Below are 22,348 nucleotides of genomic sequence, written 5' to 3' on the forward strand. Positions count from 1 at the left end.
TTAATTTATTTAGGTACGCCCCACCGTATCAGATCAAAGGGAAAACTGTGGCAAGCTACCTAGACACACTTGTGGTAATATGGTGAGGTGTTGCATTTAACGTTGCGCACTTATAAGAAGTTATGAACATACCTGGCAGGGTGTCAAGGTTCCAATTTAATTAAACAAATTTCTTTAGCACTTTATAGCAAACAATAGATTCAGTTATATAACCTATAAAAGCATTAAAACAAAGGAAAAATTATAGTCAACTGTTTTTGAATGATGCACGTTTGTATTTACTCATGAAATTGTGCAAAGTTCTCACAATGCACTGAGTTTGTGGTAATCGTGAACGAAATGCTTGTAATCTGCTTATAATCTGCTTATAATAGAAATAAATTTGTTTATACAAATATACTGTAGCTGGTCAACTGGTACACTCCAGTGGGAGTAATAAACATCTTTTATTAACGACGGTACACCCTGGGGTATAGAAACCCCTGTTTAAAATGCACTGACCTAAGCTATATAAGCATTTCTTGTAAATATTTTAGTGGTACGTATAGATTTCCACCATTTCGTCTGCCATCCGCTATATTCAAAGACTTTATTAGAGAAGATAAAAATTCGGAAATACACTACGTTTTTTTATACCAGATGAGCCGCTAAAAGACTATTTACATTATTCCTGGTAGCAGAAGTAACAAAATACTTTCTCACTTTGACTTAAAGCCAGTAAAAAAACTAAAACATATGTTCGTCTCCATATATAAGTTACATTTTAACAGCACAAAGTCTCGTCGGCGAGTGTACAACACATGTTAAAAGCTCTTACAGGGACACACCCTCTGCCTAATGAGTTTAAAAACCTCGACACCGAACACATTAGTGCACACCTTTCTAGCAATAAAAATACCGCTGTACCACTAACCAGATACATAAATTCTGCCGCTCCACAAAAACACGTTGTATTTTTACTTAAACTTTGAAGCATATTTAAGCAAAATATGTTATTCGAGCTAGTAAACTTCGCAGAAAAATTTTCACTTTTAAACGTCATAGATACCACATCTAATCTGATATTGTGGCGGTGAATAAGTTGCTCATTACACGCCCTCGCCTTATGACTGTCATTAAAAACGCCGATGATTAGTTAACAGCCTACGTGACTTATCTGCAAAACTGAAACAGCAATAATTTTAAATATAGAAAACTATAACAGCCATAATCTTTTTAAAAGCTTGCTTTGATATTAGTACACACTGCAGTATAGGCAGGTAAAGTCCTTAGGAAATCTTTAGGCTTCTTGGTCTGTTGACTTTCTTCAATACGGTGCACGTCTGGCATTTGCGTCACTCGCTGGAAATAGAAAGTTTTATCCTTACATTAACTTGCAGAAAATCCGCCCAACTTTTCTCCGGTCGAAGTTCTAAATTATTCATAATTACTACCTGACTAAATTACAAGTTCGACAGCTCTTGCCACGAAGTTGGCAGCTGTTTGACGCCCGAAAAGTTACCACCCCTTCGCGGGCTTTCAAGTCCAGCGCTCAGGTGCTACATAATTGCTTCTGACTCAACATAGGAAGACAAGCATTTTGCCACGGCTTAAAATCTCGTTAATGCCGACGCTAACCGGTCGGCTGCGCTCTGATTCAACATTTAACGCGAGATACCATCGGCTGTAACCTATAGGGGTGTCGGCAGCTGATTTTTTGCTTAGGAGAAAGCGGTTTTAGGGGAAAGCCTGTGTTTTGGTTCTAAAGTGCCATAAAACGTACATAAATAGTCAACTCTCTCGGATCATTGCACAATGTAAACTGGAGGGCACTTACGACTAATTCAGATAAACTCAACATTCGAATGCCCTTTTATCACAGTGGTGACTCATAAGGGATCAAATGCAACTCCACAAATCAGTCCCTTCCAGAAATTTCCTCGACAGTAATTACGTTTACAAGAATATAATGGCACAAAAAGCAAGCACTACAACATGTACGCCAAAACGCTGGTAGAATAGTGTTTTACGATTTCCCAACCAAGCGGACCAAACTTGACACTTTCAATCAACATTACGTACGTGCATCGTGACATTCTATAAATTCGCGATGAAAATTTATAATTCATAATATGACCGTATTTTCAAAGATTACGTACGGATTTTGTCTGCTACGGTTGCCACGTATACAGTTATTGACTGAGTCTGTCGGATCGGATTTAGTTTTGCACATTGTTTTTATATGGTCCATTTAATATAATAAATGTCATAGTTTTGGATCACAAACAGTTGAAATGCTTCGAAAACAAATCCAATTGCCCGTAATAGGTCCAGTGACCATTGCGAACGCTACGGTCATATATAGGCTACATTACTAAACTTTTACAAACACTGATTTTATGTTGATAACATAAACTGCATGTAAGTACCTTAGAGAAAAGGCTCTTGCACGTAACTCAAGATCACGATCAGTATTGATTTCTTCGGAACTTCTATCTTTGAAATTCACTTACGTAATGCGGTTGATTCGTACGACGTTAAGTTACGCAAAGTGACTTTCTATGCGTCAAAAGTGGCACTTTTTTCCTGCGCATCAGCGAGTAATTACGTTATATGTGTTTATGTTTTGAATATTATGGATTAAATGTAATTCCAATCAAAAGTATTTAAAATCTGAAAGTTTTGGTATTGTGTCATGTGTCATGTTTCAGTCGAATTACAATTTATAATTGTGTTTTTGTTTTTAGGGTAACTATTACTTTTCGCGGCGTGTTTCTGCTGGCGGAACGTTGGCTATCTACAGCAATACACCATGACGACACACAGTCAAGCCTTTTGATTGCTGTTGGCAGTCGGCATTCTTCATTTTAAAATGAAGTAAGTTCATATTGTTTCGTTGGATATTTACTTAAAATAGTAACATTCAAACTTTATCTGTATAACTATGTAACCGAAGTAAGGTTTCCCACATTTGTGTATAGCAGTATGAAAGCGTCTCTGCCAAGCGCCAGCATTGAACTGTTATTTGTAGCTTGAACTTTAAAAGAATCTCCGGAGGTCGCGCGGTTATCACAGAATGCTGTTGTAACGTAATAAGTGTGTTAGCAATTTAATTAACATTGGCGCTTTTGGCTGCTGAGCGTCGTTTAGTGGCCACAGTGGTTTTCCGGACAGCTCGATACGAAAGGTTGCGGAGTTTAAAACGACCGAGAAACGAGATATATTCGGCCCGCAGCCAGAGGCGGCTTAGACTCCAGATAAATCCGATCATCTGTAACTTAATTTACATTCACTCAGCGTGTAATCGTATCTGTTGCAACACTGACGAATCGAAGACCGACTTTTTAAGCCTTAATTCACATACTGCGCTTTGATGTTTAGCGAGCCATACGGACAGTTCACTTAAAAATATCAAGAGCCGATTAATACATCAAACCAAAACAAACTGTTTTTTTGGCCAAATTTTCACCTATACCGTCTTCAATGAAATCTGAACGATTACGTGTCGACTAAAAATAGAACTGACATAAAACCGCTGGTATATAAAACCGGCTCATTACCGTTTCATAACATAAACTTCGAAGCAAGCCACTTGAAAAAAATAAGCGTAAAACCTCGCCTATGCTATTAACTGACTGTGCCTATGTGGTCTATTCCCGCTTGTTTTGTTACGGGTCACATTACGAACAGACTATTTGCTGTTTTGACCGAGATAAGTAGCAAACCCAAGAATTTTTTGGTTAGTTTAAAAAATCATTTTAACAAATAGGCAATCCATCATATTTGTCTCCGAAACGAAGGGAAATTGAAAAGACAAATGCAGTGAGTGAATACGGCGGTAGAGGTTACATAGTTAAGCCCCAAGCCCAACCTATCGGTCTGGATAAGCCTTTCCAACGCTTTTTATTTATTCATAATACAAATCGTAACCTGAGTGAGACGGACTGCCTTGCCGACCACTAATCCTAAGCAAATACACTTGGACGTATGCTGTGTTAACTCAACATCTATTATGTTGAATACCCGCTTTCAAAATGATGGTGTTTTTCCCTGATTTGCGGACATCAATATTTGCCCCGAAAATTTTACCTTATACATTTTAAAACCCGAGAATTCGCTCTTTTTTTGTAAATAAACGACTGATGCGTCAGCGGTTTTAGTAGATCACGGTCAAAATAGTTCACTCTTATAAATCATTTCTTACAGCAAGTTACCAGTTTGGCCGGCAGCGATTTTTTGTAAAGATTTCGCAAGTTTCTATTTAAAATCTGAAGCATAGCGTATATACTCGTGTGTGGGCTTTTCAATTTTAACCGTGAAAATAAAAATAAAACCCTGATAAATCCAATCTTCTAAGATGATATATATATGGACAACTCCGCCTGAATAAAGTTTTTGGTTTATAAGACCGAACATGCGATTAAGATTCGTTATGACATATATTTTCTCCGAAAGCGTAGCATATTCAACTATACAGTAGGGTGGGGGAAGACGTGACAGCTTTAGCTCATAACGTCTAAATATTCTGATCGTATTTTAAACAATTAACAACGGTCTATATATGGGATGTGTGAGGATACGGCTTAATAATTCTTTGAATGGTCTTTGTTTACTACCAAATTTGACGAGAAAATTAAACTGTATATAGTAGGGTGGGGGGAAGATGGGACACCTTTTCGTTTAGTTTTTTCTTTTCATTTGGTAGTAAACAAAGAACATTCAAAGAATTATGAAACCGTTTTTTCACGATTTCCACAGACCGTTGTTAAATGTTAAAAACACGATCAGGTTATTTGGATATTATGTGTTAAAAGTGTCCCATCTTCCACCACTCTTCTATATATTGGATTTGTTTTTGAAATTAACTGTCAGTGCCAGAAGCTCCTATCTTAAAATGAAAAGGTGTCCCATCTTACCCCACACTACTATATTTACTGAGTAAGAAAAGTAACAAGGACTGTAAAAATGCGGAAAACAGCTTTAAAGTACAATGCGGAAACCCTTTTAAAAACCGATCCCTCTCTTCAATTACACCGTTGTTAATTCGTTACCGCATAACCTAACACTGGTACATACTAAATAACGCTTGTGTAAGACGCTGGAGTCTACCATGTATATGTCTTATATATAGACCAATTTGCCTACTTTGCGCAATATTTAAACACACGTAACCTTTACACCGCTTATTTTACATGACATAGCCTAACGTGCCGTGCGGTGCCTACAAAACTCAATACAGTATAGGATTTTATATCAGACAGCATATCAAGAGGCGCAGTTTCCGCCAGCTTCCGCCAGCTTCCGTTAATTTCCTGAATGTACATCACAAAAACTTGCTCTTCTTCCGCCGTAGCTAAAAATAGATCTTACACAACCTCCTAAACAGTATACAGTGTTTCGATTGTGGACTTACAAATATCTTCATGTCAAAACATTCGCGAAGCGCTTCATTAAAACCCCTTTATTCTCATTGAGTTATTTGTGGTATTTTTCTCTCTGCAATCTGTTAATATTTGTTTAGCCACGCCAATAGTCCCAATTTGTTTCGGTTTTCATTGCTTTTGTGTCTCGGACGCTTTCACGGACCACTCTACACTTCCATCTGCGTCAAGCATCACCGAAATAAGCGTAGACGAAAGACGTACAGTCGTACACCAACACCGTAACCGCTGGATTTTAACTCTGCAAACAAAAGCGAAATACGAAATGGGTGGTTTGCTTGGTTCGGACCTTTTTACTGAAGGACCTCCAAATACTGGAGCAAGGAAAAACACCTTAGCAGAGCACATAAACAATAGGGGCGAATAAAGACGCCGTGACTATAACACCACTGCCAAGGCTACGATTACGGCTAGCGTTGAGGGGGTGTGGTTGGGTATCAGGATGTCAACAACGTGTTTTCGTGAGTTTTACGTCTTTCGCTTGGCTGCAGTTCAATGAAAGCCGACTGCTACGAACTTTTTAGATTGGCGGCGATAAACTGAACGTTTTCAGGGTCGAGGCCAGCAATAACATATGACGTAACAATACACCTTGTGACGGAGCCCAGTCGAACAAGCGTGAAAATAATTCCGTGTAACCGGAAAACGGATGAGAAACAATTTTGGAGAAATTTCAATTAAACTGAATGTTTTGCTTGTTTTCTGTCAAGTCCACAACGAATTGATGTGTCATCGCCGCCATTGTGAGTGTTTGCTGTTCGGATAACACGAAAAGGAATACCCGCAGCCGTAGCACAATACATGATATGAAAAACGAGCTTCTTTCAATAAATAGCTTATTTCGGTTGTCAAACACACGTCGGAATTTTAATGAAGTGCCGAAGGCGCTATGTCCTGGATTGCAAAGGAAAGTTGAAATCACATCGTTCCAGCCCCTGTGGTTAGCTACGATACGCGGAATAATAAGCTAACATAGCAGACGCCATGTTTAAATTTAATATCGGGCCCGCGAGAACAATGCGCCGAGATTTCGACCTCTGTCCTCGGCGGTTGGGTAAATGTTTTCCTCGGGGTGCCGGCCCTGCGGTCGCCATTGTTCGAAAGTTATCAAAGCAACGTTGGTGTTATTGCGCGAACGTTTATTAGCTGCGTACCGACGTTCGGGACTGACAAGCCAATTTGCTATACTGTCAGGTCCACAAAACGAAGTATCAAAGACGACAAGAGAACATTAATATGTTTATTTAACTCTTTTGTCCGTAATACCATTGTGCAATGCAAATGTTATAAATATATTAAATTCTATATAAAATACAGTAAGTGCGATCAAACCGCCCCAACAATATAAAACTTGTTTTTTTTTCGGGAATCGACGCATGTAATGCTTATATAATTAAAAGCCAATCTAATATATTAAAGCCTTTAATGTGGTATATGGTGAAAATTACCGTTTTTATTGGATTTATGGTACTCTGGGGTAAAATGGGATATCTTAGAACATAATATATACCATCTCATATATTAGAGTGGGGAAGATGGGACATCTTTTCATTCCATTTTCTCGTCCTATTTGGTAGGATACAAAAAAAAACACTTAAAGAATTACAAAACCATATCCTTGCGACTCCCAACATGGAATTTTATCAGTTGTTTAAAACACGATCAGGATATTTAGACATTATGTGCTAAAGGTGTCTCGTCTTCCCCAACCCTACTATGTCTCCCAAAGGTGTTTTAAACAGTTAACAATGATTTTTAGAGTCATGAGGATACAGTTACATAATTATGTCAGTATTTCTTGTTTATTAGTGAAATGGGCGACAAAGGAAAGTGAAAAAATGTACCATCCCACCCCAAACTACTTATTTTATTATACCCCTATAATTTAGAAATCCATTTGAAATTCCCGGAAATCAAACGCATATGTCTCGATTACAAATCCAAATATTTGATTTGCGTCATTGGGTTCGACAAATCCGTGAAAACTTTTAAAATAAATGTCCACCACTAAACAAACAGCAGAACGATGCAACTTAAAAAATTCGTCAAACAATCAATAATCAGTCGCTTCTATGACGCACAGTTTCTATTGTTGACGTAACAATGCTAACAATTGTTATTCCGTTTTGAATAATCAAAATAATCAGGTTGGGTTATCAATGCAAACTTAAGTTTGCGTACGTATTACATCATCTTTCGTCAATAACATGAGTAACTTAAACCAAATTCGTGTTTCTGTTAGTTTTTTTTTGTCATAACAACGCATGGTATAAGGTAATACAAACAAGTCTCTTGCCCTACGACTATCCGCAATGTTTACTCTATAAGTTTAGTAGGTTAGGGTTAGATATGGTCCACGTTTTTTGTTTCAGCGTCCCATTTTCATTGAAGAATATTTAAGGAATTATAGCAAGGTGGGGAAGACGGGACACCTTTAGCACAGAATATCCAAACATCCTGATCGTGTTTTAAACAATTGACAACAGCCTATGGGGTCGTGGGGATGACCGTACCAATGATGTGTCCCATCTTCCCCCTACTATATATAACCGTACCGCAGCGACTCTAAAAGAGCGTTGTTAATTGTCAAAATCCCGATTTGAATGTGTGGTATTTACATGCTTATGGTATCCATTTTACCCCTTAGTACTATAAATAAACCTATATGAATATTTGTGAAATTGGAGTGAGTTCCACAAATAAATTACTATTTTATCTTTAAAAATGCGTTGTATAGTCTTATATCTCTATGTAAACCAGCTAATAAGCTTTCCAGTAGTAAATATTATGGAAATCTCGTGCCTTAATTCGAAACAGGCCGCTGTTAAACGCTTATCCCGATTATCGCCCGCATAATCGCTTAACAAGCTAATGTGACATTAATTGACTGAACTCCTGAAGGGGCTTTAGTGATTTAGAGACGCAGAGGTCCAACTAACAATATACCAACATGCCGATACAAATCAAAACGACGCCAGTTCGCCTAAGATTTCGCAGATAAGGGAATTACAGACGGCGAAAGCTAAACAGATACTCAGATTTTTGGGCTGTATACGCTACTATATAGTTTTTAAGCGTGTATATTGCAGTAACAGCGTAGAATTGCCGATTTTGCAAAATAAACTAGCAATACCGCAAGGCGTAATTTTCCGAAGCCGTAAAATTTGCCTGCGGTTTATAATATCAACATATAAAATAAACAGCAGGTCCTGTTGTACTTTATATGATAATTAAATATTTTAAAATCGTTTTAAGTTTAGACAATTTGGGCGGTATTTTTACTATTGTTGTACTGTATGCATAAATTTTTAAATCTGTTTAAATTTAGTCATTTTAGGTATTATTACATTTAGGAAACTGTCATCTGGACAAATTAAATCGAATAAGTGATACATAAATGTCAAAAAGGTTATTGACATTTTAACCTGTATTATGACCTTCACATCTTCGAAAAAAAGGAAAAATATTAATAAAACGCAAACCACTTCCCGTTATGACAACGAAATATCTTAAAAATCAATTATCCCCGCGAAGGGTTGCCGAGTAAATAATATGATCGCTTTTCTGGGGCTTTGTACACAACGTCAAGGGTCGGAATCAAAATGCGATTGCCCGCTCGGAATTCGTAACAAGATTATCCAGCTAATCTGGCCTCTCTTCCCACCCACGACGCCACGGACTGCGAGAACCTTCGCGTATGCTTGTCTTGTATGCACAGAACACGTCAGACACCTCTTGACAAAGTAATACGAATACTGACCGAGCGGAATCGTACTTGCTATACTTGTCCATTAAAGGTTGTAATATATAGTAGGGTAGCGGGAGATATGGGACCCTTTAGCACATTGTATCCAAATTATCTGACCGTGTTTTAAACAATTACCAACGGTCTGTGGAGTCTCAAGGATACGGTTTTGAAATTTTTTGAATGTTCTTTAATCGTTTACTACTAAACGAACGAGAAAATGAAATAAAAATGTGTCCCATCTTTCCTATACCTACGTATTAGGGTTTAACAATACCGGTAAAACTAGTCTTTAAATCTAGCTTTATGTAGTGTTGCGCCGCGAAAAGGCTAGCTCGTATTTCCTTGAACTCTTCGCCTTATAATCTTGGTTCTTTAAGAGCTCTCACGCCAATCTCAGAGATTTGTGTCGACTTATGACCCTTCAAACACACGGGTCATCGTATCTGAGCTTTCCCCTTTTTATTTAACCGCTCATATTGGTTATAGAATCAGCTGCGGGCGGGTTTGGACATTGGACATCGTATTCTTATCCCAAAAACGTTTATTTACAGGGCATGCCTGGTTTGGTCTTAAAATAGATTCCCGAGTACAGGGTAAAAGTATGCAGGTACACTAAAGCTATTGTTAAAACTAAGGTGTGGTTCGATGCTCGCAAATATGGGACCATTGAATGATTTGGATTCGAAACGTGACCCGAGGTGCCTTTTCGGGCATATCAAAATAATAAAACACCACAGAATTTAAATCAATGGGGCGTAATACCGAATAACATTCGGTAACGACATTTACCTTTTCATAGACCAACAGGCACAACAATTTAGCGAGTGGTAAACAGGACGTTGTGCTATAGACACAGCTGGGTTATAATGTGCGGTGTTAGAACTATTCGTCTGCTCCCACATCGTTAGTATAAGCCAGAACAGGCAACAGATTAACGCCGAGCCTTCACCGCTGTATAAAGCCGAAACGGAGGTCGTCCTTTCTATGCGCGTCATGCGCAAATTTGATTTATAACGTGCGAAATTATTTGTTTTCTAAACAGCTAATGCACCAACGACGGTGCTGGCAGTTTTGTGGAAGAAATTGGCTTATGCGGTTTTGTGAATGAACGTAATATACCCAGCGCAGGTGCGCTAGGGACCACGGCGTATAAAAACCATTTGTAGATTTATTAATTCTTATTACCCATAACGGCGTATGCTGACAGCCAATATAAACTCAACTGTTTGGCATTACTGGGTAGGAATACAAAACAGGTTATTTAGGTGGTTTGTAAGCTCGCACTTCTTTGTACAGGATTGGTATAGTAATTCTATAGTACTGTGGGTAAGGTATAACGTTAACGCATACTAATATATATTTCCTAGGCTTGTTTTTAACAATTAACAACGCTATTTTAGAGTCGTGAGAATGTGGCAATTCTGTTCCTTGTTTACTACCAAATATAAGACAACATAGAAAGATCAAAACGTGAACCATCGTACACCAACATACTACACTTAATTTTTCAGGCATCGAGTTCTGGTACAGTTTCGTGTTTGTTGTAAAACGCCAATATCCAATTTTGGTCTTTGCGCCGAAAATTTGATTAATTTATTCGCACCTGGACGCCTGGCACTAATTTCAATCCGGACTGAACCAGTTCCGCATAATGCGATTCAGGCTGCATGCCAAGCACGATACTAATTGTCGGAATGCATGACACACACGGTTAACACGAAAACACAGACGCTAAAAACATACTTTTGCTATGGACGTACAACGATTGCAATATTTTCTATAAAAATTCTGTAATTCCAGTTTTTTTTTACCAAAAACCCGACGATGCCATGTTATACTTGGCAGACGAAACGTTTATAAATTTTATTTAATAGTTTTTGCTTATAAATAACTGTCCTGTTTGTCGTATAGACACATATTTTAATCTAAGTTTTTACTCAGACAGTATATCAAAATAGCGCTTAAAATATGATTCCATACTGTACTGTAAACTAAAGCCTATATGGCTAGGTCTAAAATATAGCACTTCAACAAGTACACCTAACTAACAAGTCAAACTCGAAGTGTTTTCAAACAATGCATAGTCATTAGTAAGCCTACCTGTTACCATTCGTTATCAAATTTTCTTAAATCCTTTTGCATTAGAAACGAAGTGATTGATACAAACCGAGTTATCTTCTTAACACAGCAAAGATAAGTCTGATTTGACCCGGAACAAAACTATGTAAGTAAATAATCCATCTTCCGTTTCATAGATAGACTTAAGCTTTGTATAGCAGCTTCTGCAATCTATATAGTTATAACCACACTTATCACTGGCCTACTAAAAACTTAGCATATCTCGCGCTAGTATGACAGTGCCTTTAAAAACCTTGTCACCACTTTTTTTAATCGGAATACCAACTCGCGATTATAGGCGAGCATAGCTTATCAGCAAAACACTTGAATGGTTCTCTATTCTTCACCCACCATGGCTATAAGGCTTGTGCAAACGAAAACTCCCAAGTCACAGAGAGCGAAGTTGAATGGAACGTCGAAACTTCAGGGCTTACTCTTAACTTATCGTACAGTTTTGCCTCAAGTGTTCGAACCCCGAGAAAAAAGCGACTCGCGTGAAACCGCAATACGTTAGTGTTAGAGGCAGAAATGTCAACTACAGATGCTTTAAAAACTTGTAATACAGTTCTGTATGAAATCATAAGCCTATACTCTGTATACGTCTGTGTACAAGTATATAATACTTTTAGCTTGTTTGTTTTTCTTATCTCCAGGTGTAGTCGGTTATAGCGGCAAACATTTTCTTATGTTTGCTGAACGTGGTACTTCATAATACAGTGCTCTGCTTGTATTGACAATACGTATATAAATTACGCTTATAGTTTAACACGATAGATTAATATGATCACACGTACAAAAATAGTCCTAAAGGTATTGGTTTTTAAAGCCATTTTCAGTAGAAATTGTAATTTGTAAACCACTTAACTTTTAAAGGGTATAACAACATTTTTTTCAGAGAGAGAAAGTTGTATGCTGAAATGCCTGTTTTTTTAAAAACGTTAAAATTTTACAAGTGAATGCTAATCACCGCAACGTTCGTTGTTATAAAAGGTCCCTTTGTGACACGAATGCACCATTGAATATGAACAAGTGTATTTATGCGCTTCATTTCCATTAGATACAGATAGACGATTCTGTTAAAGCCAACATAGTTGTGATATGTCTCCTTGGTGCTTTTAAATACATTTAGCCGTAGCTGGCATTTATAAAAAAAGGCAGATTACAGATTCTTGTCACATACCTTTATTTTAACGAAAAGTAGGCGAAAGTCTTTTCATTTTTTTAGTTATTTTTAAGATGCATGCACGAGTGTTATTTACAAACTGAAAGAGTAAAGAACGAAGAAAGTTGCATTAACTGTAGGGCAAGTCACGTTGGAAAATATTTCGCAATCTCTATCTTTATATATAGGTAAAAAAAACGACAAACGCAGTAACAATAAGATACCACACTACGATACCAAACTGAGCACATTTTTATTTATCTTTTCTGACAAATTCATCATCGGTGCTTTTGGCTTTTCACGAACCCCAATTACTTCTCTCCTCATGGAGTTTCAGCGCCCTCTACTGTTGGGCTCGATGGCTTGCTGTTGTGCTTCTGGAAGATGATGAGTCTTGAACCTCTCCTGGATGACGGGAAGTTCTTCAAATCCTCCTCCGAAGGGGTCATCACCTCCTCAATCTTGTCCAAGGACTTGTCGTCAATGCAGTTCAAGTCAAGCTTCAAACCAAGAGGTGAAACCTTATCCTTGGCTTCATCGTCCAACGATACCGACTTATCGCTATCAACATCCGACGCCTCTCCGCTAGTTTCACACTGTACATTTTGCAGCTCCATTGCCAATTTCTCCGCGTCCAGTCCTTTTCTCTCTCGTTCTGCTTCAGCCATAGCCAGCGCTTGCTTTGTATTATTGTACCACGCCTGTACCATGTCGACAGCAGTTTTTCCAGTCTAAAAATACATAAGTTGACTTTAACCTTAAAGATAGATACATAGCTACAACCCGACCTGGTGGGATGATACACGCCCACCTTTATAGATTCGAGATGCTACTATTTTGGACTTCCCTGAACACTGCTACTATTGTGTGCTTCCTTGAGCAAAACGCTTAGTTACCCCAACCCATAGTTGTCCAAATACCCAGCCAGTTATTTAGTCGTAACGATCGTCGTTGCTTTGCCGCGCGAGGATAAACAGGATTTTACTTATACATTTATTCATATATAACTCGTAGGCGGCAGGAGGTGTATGTAACAGAACGCCCATGTGCTATAACCCCTGTCGTTGCGCCAACACATAAGAATAAACAACTTACATTCATTCATCCATTCATTCATTCATTCATACTTACCTTGTTCTTCATTTCCATATTAGCCCCATGCAAAACAAGAGTCCTCACAACCTTCGGCCGTCCAAGTCTCACAGCATCATGTATTGGCGTGTCTCCCTCGCTGTCTCTGTCGTTCAGATTCGCCCCACACTCCAACAAGTAATCTACACACTCAACAAATCCAACTCTCGTGGCAACGTGTAAGGGTCCGTTTAAAAGCTAGTAAAAGTATAAACATTTCGTTACGTCTGGTAAAACTTTTTACTGTAAGTTTGGTGTTCTCATATTATAGTAAGATGGGGAAAATGGGACACTTTTCTTTCTAATTCCCGTCCCATTTGGTAGTAAACAAAAAACATTCAAATAATTATAAAACCGTTTCTTCACGACTCTTATAAACCGTTGTTATTTGTTTAAAATACGATCAGGATTTTAGATATTATGTGCTAAAGGTGTCCCATCTTTCCCCACCCTATACTAACCGAAACACATTGATTGACTTGCATAATTAACCTGAGGTTTCTTACATAATTTTAAAATAAATAAGCATTTTGAAATAAAAGACGTAATACAAGCCTTTAGAAACAGAGTAAAAAAGAGTAAAATTTGAGTATTCTTTTTTACCATATCCTTTGTATTTATTTTTGCGTTGTGTTTCAGCAGGCTTCTCACTACTTCCAAATTCGTTCCTCTACATGCCCAGTGTAAAGGAGTGTTGGACAGCTGTAACATAAAGACGACATGTGATTCGTTGCAAGAAAGAACTAATAAGGTTTATTACTTAGTTATTCTTGCGCTGTGGGCAATGAAAGTCCTTATAACACGGGTGTTCTGTTTCACACACCTCGTATCCGCTTACGATTTGCCACGTATGCTACTTTAAGGGTGATTATTATTTTTTTGTAATGGCTGATGAATTAGACAGTCTAAAGGGAACCACTATAGGTTGTAGCAAATGCATCAGACAATTAATTACCTTATCAGAACTATTGACTTTTGCACCCCTTTCAAGTAACAGTTTGACGATCTCCTCTTGTTCGTACAGTGCTGCTCGGTGCAAGGCTGTTCTTTTACACTGGGCAATTAAATGAAAAATAAATGTAACTTATATATTCACGCAGCAGGGCGACGACAGTCGTTATAACACTGGTGTTCTGTTTCACACACCCCACGCCTGCTTACGAGTCACAACGTATAAAACTTTCTAATCCTTGTAATGACAGGCAACTAAGGTCGTTTTAACACCGGTCTTATGTTTCACTTTACCTCTCGTGCCTGATTACGAGTTACCACATACGTAACTATCACATAGTAGGGTAGGGAAATATGGGACACCTTTTTTTCGTTTTCCCGTCCAATTTGATAGTAAACAAATGACGTATAAAGAATTAAAATCCTCACGACCCCATAGACCCTTGTTAATTATTTGAAACACGATCAGGATATTGGATATTACGTGCTAAAGGTGTCCTATCTCCCCCCCAACCTATTATATAACAATAACTTAACTGTATGGGCTCCACACAAAAGGATTCTAGTTGGATTATTTCAGTTATATTTTTATGTTCACATAAACTTACTGTGTCTTTTGTATTCACATCTCCTCCGTCGTCCAAGTATTTTCGAACTGTTTTCAGTTTACCACTGGACGCGGCCATGAAGAAATCGTATTGTGTGATCTTTTCATTTGGATCCGGCTAATTAAAAGGTATGGTGAATAGTAGGGTAGGGGAAGATGGGACGCCTTTTCAGTCTATTTTTGCTTCCCATTTGGTAGTAAACAAAGAAAAATCAAAAAATCATAAAACCGCATCCTCACGACTTCCAAAGGCCGTTGCTAATTGTTTAAAACACGATTAAGATTTTTGGATATTATGTGCCAAAGGTGTCCCATCTTACCCCACACTGGGCAGTTTTGATATGTCATTTATAATCAATTTTCGTTACTTTTAATTTGGAGTAATATAGGCCATTTCTCACCTAAAATCTTAGACCCATGGCTTGTCAAAGTGTGAACCTCACCCACGTATTTAGAATAGAATACGTTTTCTTTTACATGCGACTATATTTCTTTTTAGATTTACCTCTACGTCCATTTCTTCGTTGGTGAACTGTATTCTTCCAAGATGTACTCTGGAAATCTTTCGTTTTTCGTTGGTGGACGATTTTCTGCTCATTGAAGGTGAGAGGTTTTGCGGGGTGGCTACCTTGGTGTCTGGTCTCGGTTTACGAAGCATATTCGTGAGTTTAGTTGTGATCTAGAAGGTGTAACACTAAGTGCGTGGGCAACAAGTAAAGTTATTTGGGAAATGTATATCCAGCTCAAAATACTCGAAACTTACTCTAAATATTATACAAAAACAAAACAAATTTATTTGTACTGGGTGCTTAAACATGTAAAAATAACAACTGTTTTTTCTTGTAAAAATAACTGCTTGGAACAGCCGTATATAGCTAGTAAAAATAACTACTGTGTTGAATGGACTCATCTACTGTTTACACTTTGACCAAGCAAACGCAGAAAATATATATTATTTCTTATGTCTTTAATCACTATGCTATATCTCGCTATCATATGCACTGTTGAGGTAGTGCCTTCTCTGTGACCGCATATGCAGGTCTGTCATCGAATACATATGGTCATTATGATGTCACAATATCAATGAGCATTGACCTCATTTGAGCGTTAATGAGCGAAACAGGCATTACATATTTATAGCATCCAGTTGATGAGATTAATAGATAAACGGTATTATGTTGCTGACAATTTAGCACGCTTTGTACACAACTAAACTACCTGTAAGCTAAATTGTGTGCTATTTTAACCTAAAATTAGGCTAGCCAACCGCCTATTTAGTAACTGCCATTCGGGAGCTTAAAATAACACGTCTCGATTAATCATATACAAGCGCATTATATATAGTAGGGTGGGGGAAGACGGGACAACTTTGGAACATAACATCCAGATACCCTGATCGTATTTCTGCTTTATGATTCTTTTAATGTTCTTTGTTTACTGCTTAATTAGACTTGAAAATAGAATGAAAATATGTCCTATATATATGGGACACCTTTTCAATCTATTTTCTCGCCCAATTTGGTAGTAAACAAAGAAAATGCAGAATTATAAAAGCGTATCCTTACGACTCCCCTATATCGTTGTTAATTGTTTAAAAGACGATCAGAATATTTGGATATCATGTGCTAAAGGTGTTCCATTTTCCCCCTACCCCACTATATTAAAACACACTAAACTAACGACTGTATACCTTACTTGATGTCCAGCCGAACCAGTCTTTATATATACATTTCATGTCCTTCTTCGTCTTTTCCCGATATGGTAACATTGCGTCACATTACTAAGGCTAAGCCCATACCAAGTATGATGTAAGGCGAATTTCGTCACCTTGGAACGATTTACAAATCCACGAACGCCCTGGAACTTGCCTTGACCGGTATCGCGTGTAATAACTGCATTTAGAGGCAGGGGAATTACAATATAATAGGCTTAGGCCTAGATATTTTTTACCAAAGGCATACAAATTTGTTCTCTATTTTAAAATCTTATGTTTAAACGTGTAAAAGGTCCACGTAACATAAAACACTATATATAGGACATCTGTATTGTTGGTTAGGGCTATATACTTAGCAGTTTAAAGGCAATAAATCAAGTCTAATCATCAACAAAATAACCTCTAAGTCGACCTGCTTCTAATAGTCAAGTACATAACAGCTATAGAATGTATCTAAAGTGTTTATGATTTATTTTTGGATATGTATTTATATAAAGTAGGGTGGGGTAGGACACCTTTGGCACATATTATCCTGATTGTGTTTTCAACAATTACCAACGGTCTATGGGGGTCGTGAGGTTATAGTTTTACAATTCTTTGAATGTTCGTTGTTTACTAACAAATGGGACGAGAAAATAGAGTTCAAAGTTGTCCCATTTCCCCCCACCCTACTAAAAATATAGTAGGGTGGGGGAAGTTGGGACACCTTTTCGTTTAGTTTTTTTTTCATTTAGTAGTAAACAAAAACATTCAATGAATTATAAAACTTTATCCTCATGACTTCCACAGACCACGATCGTTTAAAACACGATCAGGTTATTTGGATATTATGTGTTAAAGGTGTCCCATCTTCCCCAAACCCACTGTATTCACAGTTCGTTTACGAATTAATCAATGCCGGCTAAACGTGCTGCAATTTACAGTTTATAGCCCAACACCATTATTAAATGCCTCTAATTGACCTATATACTTTATTTTTTAATCAAAATTGGTGTAAAATGTCCAACGGCATATAGGCCAATATCGAATAACCAATTAAATATTAATTCAGTTGTTTTACAGTACAGTACGTTAACATTGTGAACGTATGATTTAAATCACTGTTTATCGTGTGTATTTGCAGCTAGTGGCGTATCGTCTCAATGGGCTGTGCAGCAAGTCAAGTTTCACCTGAAGCTATTCGAGCAAAAAGACTTTCTAGAAGAATTGAAAAAGAAATAAACTCACAGAAAAGAAAGTTTAAAGATAAGGCAAGTTTTTAAACTAGCTTTGTACGCCGTTAATGGTATTTTCCTGGATTTTTGTATATCTTCAATCGGCCTAACACTGTCTGCATATGTAGAGATTATATTCGTATGAATTATTGTAGGCCTAACTTGTTTTTATCCTGGCCGGGTAACGTCAGTCGTTATAACGCGGGTGCTCTGTTTCATATACACCTCGTGCCTACTTACAAGTTACCACGTATGTGACTTTGTGGGTAACATGATGTACTACATAGTTAACATTACGTTATTCTCAGCTATCTATTTTGCTTCTCGGTACTGGCGGGTCGGGAAAGACTACAGTTATGAACCAACTTAAGATCATACACGGTGGGGGGTTAGGGGGTGGCGAGCTTCGAGCACAAATGGCACTTTCTATACAAGAAGAAGTTGTGAACCTTGCCTGGAAGGTTATGAAAGAGATGGCTTACAACGGGATCAGTTTTTCTAATGCTTAAGTACACGAAAAAGCGAAGCGGGTCAGTCTTTTTTGTATATAGTAGAGTGGGGAAGATGAGACACCTTTAGCACATAATATCCAAATAGCCTTATCAGGTTTTGAACAATTAACAACGGTCCATGACAGTCGTGAGCATATGGATTTATATTTCTTTGAATATTTTTTGTTTACTACCAAATGGGACGAGAAAATAGAATGAAAAGGTGTCCCACCTCCCCCACCTTACTATATACCTTATGTGATTAAATGATAAAGATAATCGGGTGTTTAAGTTTGTATATATATATATGTACAGAGACCCTATATAAAGCACAAAGCATGGAAACCTAAGATTTTTGTCTCTGACCAAATCAAATACCATATAAATCACACCGTAAGTGTATCACATTCATCCTTATATGGTAGGCTATATGTGGCCATGTGTGCCGCGATGTTCAATGATATTTACCTAACTCGTTTTCAGACACTGCCAAACAAAGTTAGCATTCTTGGAGTCGACATTGTACGAGAATGCTTGTGCGAAATGTGGAAAGACACCAAAGTTCGGGTACGTTTTGTCATGCTACTCAGTTTTTATAGCTTTTCTTATGCTGACAACGCATTCTGAAACTTGTTTCAGAAATTTGTTCTGGCACCTTACGTCTACAACTTGTGCTTCGACAATCTTGTTCACTACTTAAATAATGCGAGCAGAATCTTCAGAGAAGACTATGTCCCTACACAACAGGTATTTTAATTGCAATTCCCAGAATTGTTATAGACCAGGTTTAATCTAAGACTACAATGGCTTTTATATAGTAGGATGAAAGAAGATGGGACACCTTTAGAACATGATATTCGAATCTCCGGATCGTGTTTTAAACAATTACCAACCATTTTCCCCACCCTACTATATTTTCAGTACGGTTAGGGGGAAATGGGACAACTTTGAACTTTATTTTCTCGTCCCATTTAGTAGTAAACAACGAACATTCAAAGAATTGTAAAACTATAACCTCACGACCCCACATTAAATGTTCTTTGTTTACTACTAAACGGGACGAGGAAATACAATGAAAAAGGTTTTCCATCTACCCCTACCCTATTATATATCCTTAACCGTGGCATATAGTGGATACAGCAGCGCTGACCTCGTCTGGACCATATGGTACGGGTTTGAAGTTCGACTCTGCTATCTATGTCAGCGTATGTGACCTTAGACAGGGCATTTAACCGCAACTGCTCCAACCCAGTGGTTCTTTATGAGTTTTTTTTTAAATTGTCAGCCATAAATACAAAAAAGAGAAATACAAAAAGTTCGCCCGTATATAGTAGGGTGGGGGGAGATGGGACACCGTATCATTCTATTTGCTCGTCGCATTTGCTAGTAAACATGGAAATTTTAACGAAATAAAAAAAACTGTGGTATTACGACTCTCATAGACCGTTGTTTATTGTTTAAAACATGATCAGGGCATTGAAATTTTATGTGCTAAACGTGTCCCGTTTTTCCCGACACTACCATAGCTTTCGCACAGGCTTTTACTTTGCAGGATATCTTATTAGCCCGAGTCAAGACTACAGGTGTAAATGAGACTTGGATTCGATTGAGAGAAGTTTGGCTTCGAATTGTTGATGTTGGCGGGCAAAGGTCCGAGCGATTGAAGTGGGTCAAATGCTTCACGGTATAGGAAGTATGACAAATCTTTTGTTTTCTAATGGAATATTTCACAGGATACTAATAGTATATTGTATTGCGTCGGTCTGGACGGATATGCATTACCATCGGAAGACGATTGCGCGGTAAACAGCATGCATGAAAGCTTGAATGTATTTGCAAATGTTATAAACAATCAATTTTTGCTGGTAAGTCATTTTTCGCAAAGTTTCTATCTAACAAGTTGAATTTGCTACGAAACGAATCCACAGAAAGCACCGTTGATCATTTTTTTCAATAAAATCGATTTGTTTCAACGTCTTGTCAGATGGATTCCCTTGACAATCTGTTTCCCGGAATACGAAGGCGACGTGAGCTTCAACAAAACTACAGATTATATCGTGGTGAGGTTTAAGAACTTAATCCTTCACAGAGTTACATGCGCGGGAACAAGGCGTATGAAATAGAACACTTATGTACTAATAACCGTCGTTGTCCCGCCAAACTAGGAAAAAACACTTTTTATTCATCTATTCATACAGTATTGTGGGGAAGATGGCACACATTTTCATTTTACGTCCCATTTGGTAGTAAACAAACCGTTCTTTGTTAATTATTTAAATTCGATCAGAATATTTGGACGTTATGTGTTAAAAGTGTCCCGTCTTTCCCCACCCTACTATATTAAAATGTGTGTAACGCTGTCTTTTCGTTTTAGAACCGTTTTACAAGACGTATAACAAGAGCATCACGACGACCTGTATACAAGCATTTTACTTGTTGCGTGGACACTGCAATGATTTCTGATGTCTTTAAAAGTGTATTTGACAACATTCTGAGTAAGCGTGTGGAAGCATTCAACACTAATCTGAATTGATCCCATATCCAGCAACTAATTTTAAAACGCGCTGGTGATTCCAACGCCCTACAGGCACGTACGGAAAAATCGATCCCCTTGATTAAAGCGAACGCAAACACGAATGGGAATAAGCGTTGTTGCGAAAGCGTGACTGGCGCTGCATACGCGCTTTGTCTCATTTTTCTAAGTACAGTTGTTTCGGGCGACTAAATTGCTTCCTACAATTCATAGGAACTTGAGGCAGGGTCTGCTACTATGCTGAGTAGCACTTGTTTTAGAGTGTCCGTAAGAGTTTCAGCGACTTTTGTAAGATGTTCATTGCGTGACTGAAAGTCATTTGTAAGAGTCCCTATAGCATATGTTTGTGTATGATACCGTACAGTTTTATTCCAAAGTGATAATAGGGTGTCGAGTTACAGGTTTGCGCTATATATGCTTCACATTTCAGTTGTTCTCTCGCATTTTAAATAATAGATGATTCAGCGTGTCGTCTCTGGCCCGTGATGCGACGAAAATGAAACTCAATACTTTACCTGTTATAGTTTTATAAAAATGAGATCGGCGTGAATAAAATACGTTCCATGTCTGTATAGTCATATCGTATAGCATAAGATAAAGGTCTGAATAACAAGCAGACAGATGGAACATTAGGGAGATACGCGTTTATCGATCCGACGCCAGAAGATTTTTATCTACGGGTCGATCGTATACGTCTATTACTGGATTTTTTTAGAGTATTGTTCACTTGTATTGTGTAATACACAAGGCTAAAGTGGGGCCGTTTAATACACAAGGGTTTACTCTAGTTTTACAGATGGGTAACTGTGTACAGCTGGTTGATTGTTTTGGATTGATGTTATGTAATAATAAGCAATCAGCCTATAGTAGTTAGAACTATAATAAACGTATATAGTGAATCAAGGTTTAGACCGTAAATACAGTTTTACATCTGTATATTCTTTTATAGAGTTTATAGGTAAGATTTATACGAGATATGAGTTTTCTGTATTCTGCTGTTTACTTGCTTATTTAGTAGCATGAAGCTCATTAGGAATGAAACAGGATCGTACTTGGTCAAAAGCGTACCGTTTTCCTGGCTCGGAGAAATCACTGAGATTGAAGACCTTACAAAAAGCAAGGACTATCTCCAGCAGTATAAAAACACCTCGTATTGGGTGTATTGGGGACCACTATGGGCCATTGCGGCGGCAGTAAGCATTATTATTGTATGTCTCGGATTCGTGAAATTTTTCAATTATGTGGACGAGCGGCTCGAC

General features: G+C 37.8%; 4 protein-coding genes across 7 annotated transcripts in view; 3 read left to right on the forward strand and 1 right to left on the reverse strand.

Moving 5' to 3' along the window:
• Positions 1-12,584, forward strand: part of LOC149732365 (long-chain fatty acid transport protein 2-like) — a 43,240-nt gene extending 30,656 nt beyond the window's left edge. The window contains exons 14-15 of one of the 2 annotated variants that reach the window (XM_089883722.1): positions 2,727-2,856; positions 11,314-12,584. In XM_089883722.1, the coding sequence (XP_089739848.1) occupies positions 2,727-2,850 (124 nt within the window). In that variant the 3' untranslated portion in view covers positions 2,851-2,856; positions 11,314-12,584. Of the gene's footprint in view, positions 1-13; positions 317-2,726; positions 2,857-11,313 lie in introns of those variants that run through there. The other variant, XM_089883723.1, reaches the window with a different exon arrangement.
• Positions 12,453-16,172, reverse strand: LOC149732369 (uncharacterized). Of its 2 annotated transcripts, XM_089883752.1 has the most exons (6): positions 15,643-16,157; positions 15,139-15,255; positions 14,535-14,633; positions 14,183-14,281; positions 13,580-13,777; positions 12,453-13,179 (listed from the first exon to the last, which is right to left on the reverse strand). In XM_089883752.1, the coding sequence occupies exons 1-6, from the start codon at positions 15,793-15,795 to the stop codon at positions 12,772-12,774; spliced, it is 1,074 nt and encodes a 357-aa protein (XP_089739878.1). In that variant the 5' UTR covers positions 15,796-16,157; the 3' UTR covers positions 12,453-12,771. The 2 variants fall into 2 exon arrangements, with proteins under 2 accessions (XP_089739878.1, XP_089739879.1); XM_089883753.1 differs by lacking the exon at positions 13,580-13,777 and having other exon boundaries at positions 15,643-16,172.
• Positions 16,173-17,713: 1,541 nt separating this feature from the next.
• On the forward strand, positions 17,714-21,657 carry LOC149732370 (guanine nucleotide-binding protein alpha-4 subunit-like). 2 transcript variants are annotated; one of them, XM_089883758.1, is made up of 7 exons: positions 17,714-18,595; positions 19,040-19,123; positions 19,196-19,303; positions 20,094-20,240; positions 20,290-20,421; positions 20,485-20,616; positions 20,931-21,657. In XM_089883758.1, the coding sequence occupies exons 2-7, from the start codon at positions 19,100-19,102 to the stop codon at positions 21,087-21,089; spliced, it is 702 nt and encodes a 233-aa protein (XP_089739884.1). In that variant the 5' UTR covers positions 17,714-18,595; positions 19,040-19,099; the 3' UTR covers positions 21,090-21,657. The 2 variants fall into 2 exon arrangements, with proteins under 2 accessions (XP_089739884.1, XP_089739885.1); XM_089883759.1 differs by having other exon boundaries at positions 17,721-18,595; positions 20,109-20,240.
• LOC149732371 (guanine nucleotide-binding protein G(z) subunit alpha-like) lies at positions 17,994-18,574 on the forward strand. The gene is made up of 2 exons (XM_089883104.1): positions 17,994-18,101; positions 18,374-18,574. The coding sequence occupies exons 1-2, from the start codon at positions 17,994-17,996 to the stop codon at positions 18,572-18,574; spliced, it is 309 nt and encodes a 102-aa protein (XP_089739230.1).
• Positions 21,658-22,348: the final 691 nt, after the last annotated feature.

This window comes from Ciona robusta, chromosome 8, assembly GCF_009617815.1.
Source record: "Ciona robusta chromosome 8, ASM961781v2".
In the NCBI taxonomy this organism is placed as follows: domain Eukaryota; kingdom Metazoa; phylum Chordata; class Ascidiacea; order Phlebobranchia; family Cionidae; genus Ciona; species Ciona robusta.

Excerpts from the sequence above, each read along its gene's own strand:
- LOC149732370 (XM_089883758.1), top strand. The coding sequence starts at position 19,100 with ATGTGGAAAGACACCAAAGTTCGG. Across the intron at positions 20,422-20,484 it reads TAAACAATCAATTTTTGCTG|AAAGCACCGTTGATCATTTT; the intron begins GTAAGTCATTTT and ends ACGAATCCACAG. Across the intron at positions 20,617-20,930 it reads AAACTACAGATTATATCGTG|AACCGTTTTACAAGACGTAT; the intron begins GTGAGGTTTAAG and ends TTTTCGTTTTAG.
- LOC149732371 (XM_089883104.1), top strand. The coding sequence starts at position 17,994 with ATGGGCTGTGCAGCAAGTCAAGTTTCACCTGAAGCTATTCGAGCAAAA. Across the intron at positions 18,102-18,373 it reads AAAGAAAGTTTAAAGATAAG|CTATCTATTTTGCTTCTCGG; the intron begins GCAAGTTTTTAA and ends CGTTATTCTCAG.
- LOC149732369 (XM_089883752.1), bottom strand. The coding sequence starts at position 15,795 with ATGCTTCGTAAACCGAGACCAGACACCAAGGTAGCCACCCCGCAAAAC. Across the intron at positions 15,256-15,642 it reads ACGAAGAAATGGACGTAGAG|CCGGATCCAAATGAAAAGAT; the intron begins GTAAATCTAAAA and ends CCTTTTAATTAG. Across the intron at positions 13,180-13,579 it reads ATATGGAAATGAAGAACAAG|ACTGGAAAAACTGCTGTCGA; the intron begins GTAAGTATGAAT and ends ATGTATTTTTAG.